At 48.1% G+C, this 9,524-nt stretch overlaps 1 protein-coding gene across 1 annotated transcript in view; it reads left to right on the top strand.

Moving 5' to 3' along the window:
• The window catches only part of Xpo5 (exportin 5), a 45,070-nt gene extending 35,829 nt beyond the window's left edge, over positions 1-9,241 (top strand). Inside the window, exons 21-32 of the mRNA XM_031348374.1 lie at positions 296-396; positions 1,015-1,111; positions 1,496-1,632; positions 2,490-2,587; positions 4,158-4,204; positions 4,649-4,746; positions 5,321-5,383; positions 5,940-6,022; positions 6,347-6,454; positions 7,164-7,301; positions 7,474-7,638; positions 7,807-9,241. Of these exons, the coding sequence (XP_031204234.1) occupies positions 296-396; positions 1,015-1,111; positions 1,496-1,632; positions 2,490-2,587; positions 4,158-4,204; positions 4,649-4,746; positions 5,321-5,383; positions 5,940-6,022; positions 6,347-6,454; positions 7,164-7,301; positions 7,474-7,638; positions 7,807-7,944 (1,273 nt within the window). The 3' untranslated portion in view covers positions 7,945-9,241. The remainder of the gene's footprint in view (positions 1-295; positions 397-1,014; positions 1,112-1,495; positions 1,633-2,489; positions 2,588-4,157; positions 4,205-4,648; positions 4,747-5,320; positions 5,384-5,939; positions 6,023-6,346; positions 6,455-7,163; positions 7,302-7,473; positions 7,639-7,806) is intronic.
• Positions 9,242-9,524: the final 283 nt, after the last annotated feature.

Genomic DNA, 9,524 nt, shown 5'->3' on the forward strand with positions numbered 1-9,524 from the left:
GCAATGCAACCAACACCTGAGGACCAATGCAATGCAACCAACACCTGAGGACCAGTGCAATGCAACCAACACCTGAGGACCATTACAATGTAATCAACACCTGCGGACCAATGCAATGTAACCAACATCTGAGGACCATTGGACTGTAATCAACACCTCAGGGCTGTGTCTTTCTCTGGGGAGTCATCAATCTTTATTTTCTTCTTTTTGTTGCCTCTCTTGGGAGTATGTGTTGATGGGAGAATCTATGTGAAAGACTAGCCAGATGTTTATATAACATCCTTATTTCTTTCAGAACTCACAATACTTTATATACACCGGAAATGCTAACCAAAATGGCAGAGCCTTTCACCAAGGCTCTGGATATAGTTGAATCTGAAAAAACGGCAATACTAGGTAAGAAGGCTTTACCTCCCTGTCGGGTTCATCCCAGCAGGTGTCAGAAAGTAGGTGTGTGGGGCTCCCTGGGTACTGTGAGAGCTCAGGTGGCTGTCCATCTCCTCCATTCTAACTAGTGAGTCTTCCCAGCAGCTTTCCCCTAGTGAAGTCTTCTTTAGTTTAGTGTGCAGATAGTGATGGTGGGAGAACCATGTCTCTTAATTTTTACCCTGATAGAATCACTCATTTTTACCTTTGATAAAGACAGAAATGGCAAAATCATCCTAACTGTGGAATCTGCTCAGAAGGAAAGAGGCAGGTCCTTAGGAGTGTGTCAGTTTGGAGGCCTAAGCTGTGTGTTTCACAAGTTCCTTCCTGAAGAACTAGTGAAAACTAACTATGTCTGATGCAGGGGATACTGGGTGGATGTAGCTTAACTAGCATGTGCCTGGACCTGGGTCTCATACCCACTGTGGAAAGGTGATAGAGGAGAAGGTCTAACAACCTGACAATGGTTTTAGTACTCTACTAACTAGAATATATGGCCACCTGCTTTGTAATATAGCACATGTATTCACAGACATATCTGCCTGTTCATTGAGAAAAGCATGTTCCCAACCCATTTTTTGTTTGTAGGATTACCTCAGCCTCTCTTGGAATTCAACGACCACCCTGTCTATAGAACTATTTTGGAAAGGATGCAGCGGTTTTTCGGCATCCTCTATGAAAACTGGTAAAGACCCAGCACCTCTGCCCCACGCTCCCTCCCTAGACACTCATGTTGTAGGGATGCTAACACAGAGAACTTGATAGAGAATTCTAGTGTAAAGGTGAGATGGGGCAAGCCTTAGAAGGGAAGTTGATGGTAGTGTTCATTCTAAGGGAGCAACCTGTGTTCCTGCATTGCACCTTGATTATCGTGTGCACCTCAGTCCTGGCTGTGACTTGAAGTTTGTGCCCACTGTGTCGGTGCATGACAATGAGGCCCAGGAGTTAGAGAAGTAGGATTGCATCTGCTCTGACCTTAGTGCTCCTCTTTCTCATGAAACAGTGGGAGGCAGCCAGGCAGGCTTAGTGATACCACACTGAGTTTAACACCAGTGACTTTGCCTTACAGTTACCACATCCTAGGGAAGGCAGGCCCTTCCATGCAGCAAGATTTCTACACTGTGGAGGACCTTGCTACCCAGCTCCTTGGTTCAGCTTTCGTCAACTTGAACAATATTCCTGACTTTCGGCTCAGATCTATGCTTCATATCCTTGAAATGGCCCTGAATAACCCAGAAGGCCAGAAAACTAGAGACAGGAGTGAGAGGGAGGAAACCTAACTGGTGGGACGGTAGGTGGAAGTATAGCAGGATCCCACTCCAGCAGAAAGAGTAAGATAGGGAAAACAGGAAGGCAGCGAGGGTGAGGGTGGGGTGTCTTACAAATGCTCAGAGGTGCTCTCTGGAGATAAATTATTATTGTCTTCCTACTTCTTAGAAATATAAAAAAAGTTTATTTCCTTTTTTTTAGTACTTCTTTTTGATGGTTTGGGTTTGCCAGGGACTCTCTATATAGTCTAGGCTAGCCCTACCCTCCTGCCTTAACTTCCTAAATGCTGGGTTCTAGGCATGCACCAGCAACTGGGTTTTGTATGTCTGTATTTCTCTGGGTTTGAGACGGCTCTCTGTGGCCTTCGCCTGCTGAGTGGTGGCTGCTACCATGCCTGGGTTGATTTTGTTTTTGTTTTGAGTAACAATCTCACTGTTCTCCAGGCTGGGCTCAGACGAAGGCTGGTACACCCAGCTGTGTGCTTTATTTTGAAAAGAACACTCGAGATCCCATCATCTTTCAGAGTCTTCTGTGTAGGATGTCTTTCATTCATCTTGTCTTCCACAGCCCAGGCCTGGGATGGACAGCTAGTAGAAGGACAGTTAATCTGAAACACAAAAGAATTGAGTATTTGTGCAGTTTGGGATTCTAGGACAAGCATGAGAGGATTGTCCTATTAGCATAGGATATTCTTGGCATCTTGAAAGCCCTGTAGTAGACTGCCAGTAGTGCAGCCTGTTGGCTAGAGAGAACAATTTGCTCATGTGCTAAAACTCCTTAACTCATGGCAGCACGTGTTTTTGTGAAGCCCCTCGTGCTCTTCTGTCCCCCAGAACACTATGAAACCCTGATATCTCCCATCCTTGGACCTCTTTTCACCTACCTCCACATGGTAAGTGGGTGAGGGAAGGGGCGGGCAAAGAGAACTCACTCTTTTTTTTTTGTTTTGTTTTGTTTTGTTTTTGTTTGTCTGAGACAAGGTTTCTCTGTAGACCAGGCTGGCCTCGAACTCAGAAATCTGCCTGCCTCTGCCTCCCAAGTGTTGGGATTAAAGGCGTGTGCCACCACCACCCAGCGAGAACTCACTCTTAAACACATGGCCCAGGCTGGGGAGATGGCTCAGTCTGTGAAGTGCCCGAAGCATAATGACATGAATGTAGGTCTCCAGAAGACACATGGAAGCCAGCTGTGGTGTCACACATCTGTAACCTCAGCCCTGGAGCCCGTTTGCCCAACAGACGTGTGCTAATTGATAAGCTCCAGGTCCAGGGAGATTCAAAAACTATGGTGGACACTGATAAAGGGAGGTGCTTGGTACTGATCTCCAGCCTCAACACACATGTATACACGCTGCACACAACACCACACACCAAATGCACACACAAAGGTGCATGACTGCTCTGAAAGTTCTCTCCCAGCCCTGCCATGCTGGCTGTGAGGCATCACCCCAGCAGAGGTGCTGCTGGGCACTGAGCAGCCCCCAAAGAACTTAGCAGCTTTGCTGCCATGGCTGTCTTCTAGTGCAAATTCTGCCTCCATCTTTCTGTGAGGAGACATGATCGAGGGACTGTTCTCCTTGGAGGTTCATGGCTCTGGGATGAAGCAGTGATAGTTTGATAGAGATCAGATGTTTCCGGTGAGACCCAGAACTTCTCGGTAGGTTAATCTGTTTTAGCAAAGATGGCAGACATGCTGTTCTTGTCAATCAGCAGAGTTAAGGTTACAGAAACCAGATCTTCTTTTTATAGTATTTGGTCTGCCAAGGCTAGAGAGACGTTGTAGGAAGGTAACTGGCACATCCCCGACTCCCTTGGATTGGCAGTAAAAATACAAGTACTGACTTCGTCAACACTTCTGAGCATAGAAAATTGATGTCTCTGTCCAACAATTCAACTCTTCTTTTTTTTTCCCGTTTTGACCAAATTAGAAGTTGGTACTAACATTAATTATAAGTTTCTATTTTAGATTCCTTTCTTTTCTTTTGTTTGTTTGTTTGGTTGGTTTGGTTTTTGGAGACACGGTTTCTCTATGTAGCCCTGGCTGTCCAGGAACTCACTCTGTAGACCAGGCTGGCCTCGAACTCAGAAATCCACCTGCCTCTGCCTCTGCCTCCCAAGTGCTGGGATTAAAGGCGTGTGCCACAACTGCCTGGCTTAGATTTCATTTTTTAATATTTGGGCCTTGGTACAATTTATTTACAGTTCAGAAAATGTCTTTAGGTTGACATAAGGAGTTTCTTTCTGGGTAATTAATTCTGCCTAAATTACACATTAGTAGGTATGTGTAGGTGCTTAGACCCAGCACTAAGGAAGCTGAGACAGTAGCATCACTCACCAGTTTAGGCAAGCCTGGGATTTGTAGTGAGTTCTTGGACAGCCTAGGCTACAGAGTAAGAAAGAAAATGGTGATAAGCTTCAACACCACATCCTCCAGCCATTCTAACATTTGTCTTGTCCCTCCAGAGGCTTTCTCAGAAGTGGCACGTCATCAACCAGAGGAGCGTCCTGTGGTAAGGAATACCCTCCTTGGCGGGTGAGCCAGCAGCCAGCTTTCAGTGGGGAGGGGAAGAGGGCTCAGGCAGGGTTCTGACTATCCTAGGGCTAGAATAGCAGTGGTTTATAACCCTTCCCAGCTTAGGTGGGAGGCAGTTTGTCTGGACAGCTTGTTACCAGTGAGTGACCTGATAAGAAATTCAACCTTTCTGTGGGACTTTCCCCTTCCCTATTCTGGATGATGATCCTGAGCCCTCTGTTATTCCAACCAAGAAGAGTCACAAGAGACAATGTCTTTCAGTGGACGGCTGTTGATCCCTGATAACATCTTCAGAACTCAGACCTAGGGAGAGACAGCATAGAAATGGCCTGGCTGGGGGGTTGGGGGGTGTCACCACTCTCCTTGTCCTCGGCGCCTTTGCTCTCCCACGAAATGTGTCCCCTGGTTCTCGGTTCTGCAGTGGAGAAGATGAGATTGCAGAGGACAACCCCGAGTCTCAGGAAATGCTGGAGGAACAACTGGTGAGGATGCTAACACGAGAAGTCATGGACCTAATCAGTAAGTGACTTATGGGGACCCGGGAAGCTTCGCACTCGGCCACCTCAAACACTAGGCTAAAGGCAGAGGTTCAGGATGACAAGGCACCACCCAGACAGAAGCTAAGAGTCCTAAGTCAGTCTGAGCTGAACTGAGTATGCCAAATAAGAAGGGGATCCAAAATGAGAATTTGAATTAATGTTGGCAACAACTTTCTAGCTTGTTAAAGATAGGAAAGAGTTTAATTCTTAGACATGGACATCAATTGCTTTGTTCAGAAATGTTGACAAATTTAATACTAGTCATTTATTGTCAGTCCAAAGTAGTTGGGCATGTATCAATGACCTTCCCTGGTCATTTATTCTCAGAGGTCTGTAATGTCCCCCTAGCTAACTGACTGGAGGAGGGACCCACAGTCTGTTTGGGGTCCTCAGAATACCGCCTTATATTGCCAAAGGGGATTTTATTCTGTGAACACTATCTTCCCACCAACCCTCATCTGGCCAGCAATGGCCTGAGGTCAGTTGGTGAGAGGCAGCTGTTGATGAGTGGATAGGTAGGACCTTCTCCTAGCCTAGCAACTGCTCTCTCCTAGTGGCTTGCTGTGTGTCAAAGAAGACTGCCGACCACACTGCCGCTCCCACGGCGGATGGAGATGGTGAGTAAGCTGTGGCTCAGTCCTCAGAGAAAGAGGGGATAGTCTTGTGCTGCCCTACTTGCCATTTCCTCTATCCAAGTGGTTTTCTTTTACCGTGACATGATCCTCTGCTAGATCATCCAGTCTCTGCTCCAATGGTATCTCTTCCAAGAGGTCTTCATGTCCAGTCTGTAAACACCGTGTCCCCAAGCACCTGTCATCTCTTCCTCTGCAATGCTTTTAGTCTAGCTCCTTGCATCGTCTATTCCTTGCCCGCCCCCTCGATGTAGGCTGTCACAGGGAAGGGACCGTGCTGCTGCTCCTATCCTCTGGTAGCACTCGCACTCACATGTGACATACCAATGTCCTCAGTCACTCACACCCAGAGGCTCCTGTAGTGCTTCTGGCATCACCCATATCTATATTTAGGTGTGTCACCCTAGCCTAGCATCTATAGCCTTCATGGGTAGAGGGGTGTGCAGCATTGCTCAATACCAGCTAGCTAGGACCTTCAGTGCATGCATTCCTCTCTGCTGAAAAAGAATGGTGCTTAATGTTCTGCATTGTTTATTTACAGACGAAGAGATGATGGCCACTGAAGTAGCCCCTTCGTCTGTGGTGGAGCTCACAGACCTGGGCAAATGCCTCATGAAGCATGAGGTCGGTACCTCTCTCATCCAGCTTGTGCTTCCCGTGCTCTGGGCCGACGCTCTCAGTAAATGCATAAGTACATTGCTGCAGACTCCTGGTATTTGGCCTCTGTAGGCCTGAGCTTTTGTCTGTCCCACATACAGCTATTTCTCCCCCTGTTCCAACCTTTCCCCCTCCTTTTCTTTAAAAAAGAAACAAAATCTCACCCTGTCTGGCCTGGAACTCACTGCATAGCCCAGGCTGGCTGCTGGGACTATAGACCTGAATTGGTGTATAACGCAATCAGAGGTAACGGATTTATTCCCATTGTTATCTTTCTTCTTTCCTGTTCAGGATGTTTGTACAGCACTATTAATCACAGCATTTAATTCTCTGACCTGGAAGGACACTCTGTCTTGCCAGCGGGCGACCACACAGCTCTGTTGGCCCCTCCTCAAACAGGTGTGCTTACTCCCCATATTTCTCTGTGGGGCTTGGAGGATGGACCGCAGGTAACAAGCATGCCAGGCAAGCACTTTACCACTGAGCTACAGCCCCAAGTCCCTTGTGCCTTTTGTTTTGTTTTGTTTTGTTTTGGTTTGGTTTTTGAAACAGGGTTTCTCTGTGTAGCCCTGGCTGTCCTGGAACTCACTCTGTAGACTTGAACTCAGAAACCCACCTGCCTCTGCCTCCCCCCTTTCCCTTTTTATTTTGAGGGAAGGGTCTGACTAAGTTTCCCAAGCTAGCCCTGAGCTCACTACTCCATCCCCAGGCAAGCCTTGACCTTGCCAGCCTGCAAGTCTTCTTAGTAGCTGAGATCATAGCCATGGATCCTGTTGGTTACTTTTGTACTACTGTGACACTGTTCATCTAACAGAGACTAGCTGAACTAAGGGGTCTCAGGGTTCCAGTCCATGACAGGCAAAGCATGGCAGAGAGCACAGGCCAGAACCAGGGCTGGTATAACCATTAGAGGCTTGCCCTGCTGAGTCAGGCTCCACCCCCTCCAGGATAGCAAGAGACAGAGTCCTGACCGCATGGTGGGGCTCTTCAGACCCTGTCCTTCCCTCTCTGAAGATTAAAGTTAGGCTAGGGGAGTGAGTGAGTGTGAGGACTGGCGGATGGGCCCTTCTGAGGTTCCCGTGGCTCCTGAGCACAGCTGTCTTCCCAGGTGATGTCTGGGACCCTGCTCGCAGACGCTGTCACGTGGCTTTTCACCAGTGTGCTGAAAGGGCTACAGATGCATGGGCAGCACGATGGGTGCATGGCTTCCCTGGTCCACTTGGCCTTCCAGATATACGAGGCACTGGTAAGTGGAGGATGGCTGGCAGCCTAGCCACTTCACTTCACCTTGCTCCCAGAATCTTGAGCTGTGGCATCTGCCATACTGCTTGTGCTGCCTCTAAGAAGTGGGTGTGGTGTGGAATGGGGAAGGTGACAAGCCAAACCTCCATCCAGAGAATTTATTCCCATTTAACCAGCGCCCCAGGTACCTAGAGATAAGAGCAGTGATGGAACAGATCCCTGAAATAAACAAGGAGTCTCTGGACCAGTTTGACTGCAAGCTTTTAAACCCCTCCCTTCAAAAAGCAGCTGATAAACGACGGAAGGACCACTTCAAACGCCTCATCGCTGGCTGCATTGGGGTAAGTCGTGCATCCGTTAGGGCACGCAGTCCCACACAGTTGCTTGTTGTCTATGCCTGTTGTGAGTAGACTCAAAACCAACTAGTCACTGACTGTTCTGGGGGTGGGGGGAGTATCTCTAACTCACAGCCTGGACTCAGTATCAGTTTTCTTTTTTGTATTCTACAGAAACCCTTGGGAGAACAATTTCGAAAAGAAGTTCACATTAAGAACCTTCCCTGGCTTTTCAAAAAACCCAAACCAATGCTGGAGACAGAAGTGCTGGACAGTGAGGAGGGTGGACTGGCCACCATCTTTGAACCCTGAATCAAGCTTTTGGGAATCCTCCGGCCTCGGTTGTCATCTCTTCTTCCCCCTGTGTAGCTATTCTCTAGGCCCTCCTTGCACTGCCGCCTCACTTCCCACCAAGTCAGCCTGGAGAAGCTCAGATCCAGGTCCAGCTGGAGCAGAGTGGGTCCTGCACGAGGGCCTAAGTCATCCTACTAAAGTATAGGGTGTTGGAACCTACACCATTCCAGAGAGGTGGCCCAGGAGTTGGCAGTCAACCTGCAATTTGGGCTTTTCCAAGAAAAGCTAGAGCACAATGGCCTTTCCCCAAAGCAGCTGCAGCAGCGCAGACAGGAAGGACTGGAGTGCTGTGCCCAGCCCCACTGACAGTGTGTGCAAAGGCTCAGCCAGTTTCTTTTGGACTATAGGGGTCCCACTTGAGCCCCTTGCTGCTGGGCTAACAGGGATCCTTCTCCACTCCCAGGGGCATGTCTGGCCTAGGTGCTACATGCTGACCCGTCTATGGCCAGTTTTCCCATCTTAATCTAAAGTAAGAATCTGGCCACTTGGTGGGACCCATGGTACAGGCTATTGCTAAAGTCGGAGCGGGGGACAAGAGCTGGGCAGTATTCAGTCTAACGCTCTGTTCCTTAAATGGACATCTTGCCTTTCTGATTGACCCTCGAGGGTTTCCCCAGTGTCCATTGACACCAAACATATAAAAGTAATCTAGACCAAGTGGGCTTCTGACCAGAGTAGACAGTGTCCCTCCTGGGACACCAAGTCCAGGTGCCTTGGGAAAATCTCTGTGGTCTGTGAGCAAAGGGTGTCCCAGTCATAGCCAACACTTGAATTCTTAAGGTCCCTGGGAAGGGCACCGAGCAAGCAAAGCAAGATGGGGGAGACCTAGCCTTGCCTGTTGTGACAGGCAGATGTGACCTGTGTGTCTGTATGCTGACAGGCCCACTGTACACCCAGCCCCAACTTTGACCTTGTGTGGGACACAGTCATGCATGGTAAAGTTGCAGTCAGAGCTGGGAAATAGCAACTAGAGTCGAGGTCACTGTCTGCAGCTGCATAAGGCCACCGTCCTGCTGCATGGTGCTTGGGGTCTCCAGGTTGTTAAGGTGATCTCAGTATTTCCCTCCAAACTCAATTGCTGCCTGCTCCTGTCTGCTGAGGGCTATGGAGGATGTAGTTGTATTTATTATGTTGTAATATTTTTAACATCCTATGACTTCATGCTAGAAATTTTCTATTGTTTATAGAACCTTTTGTAGAAATGCTAACTCTAAAGTACATCTGCATGTCAGTAAAAATCTCTTTCATACAGGAAGGCCCTATTTTCCTTTTTCAAACCAATGACTCCTCCAAGCACTCTGTTAGGGATACTAACCAGAAAGACTGGGTGATGAGCCACATGATCCTGGCACACTTTACACTAATGGTCTACTCTGGAGCTGACAATGGCAATGTGGCTGAGACTGATGAAAGCCCGAGAGATAGGTGGGCAACAGTGCACACTAGCTATTTGGCCTTTCTCCAACACCTTTAGTAATCCCTGGGTCCTTACTTAATGCCAACCTGCTGAGGCAAGGCTCGTTATTAGACAAAAAAAA

This window comes from Mastomys coucha, unplaced genomic scaffold (assembly GCF_008632895.1).
Source record: "Mastomys coucha isolate ucsf_1 unplaced genomic scaffold, UCSF_Mcou_1 pScaffold3, whole genome shotgun sequence".
Lineage (NCBI taxonomy): Eukaryota > Metazoa > Chordata > Mammalia > Rodentia > Muridae > Mastomys > Mastomys coucha.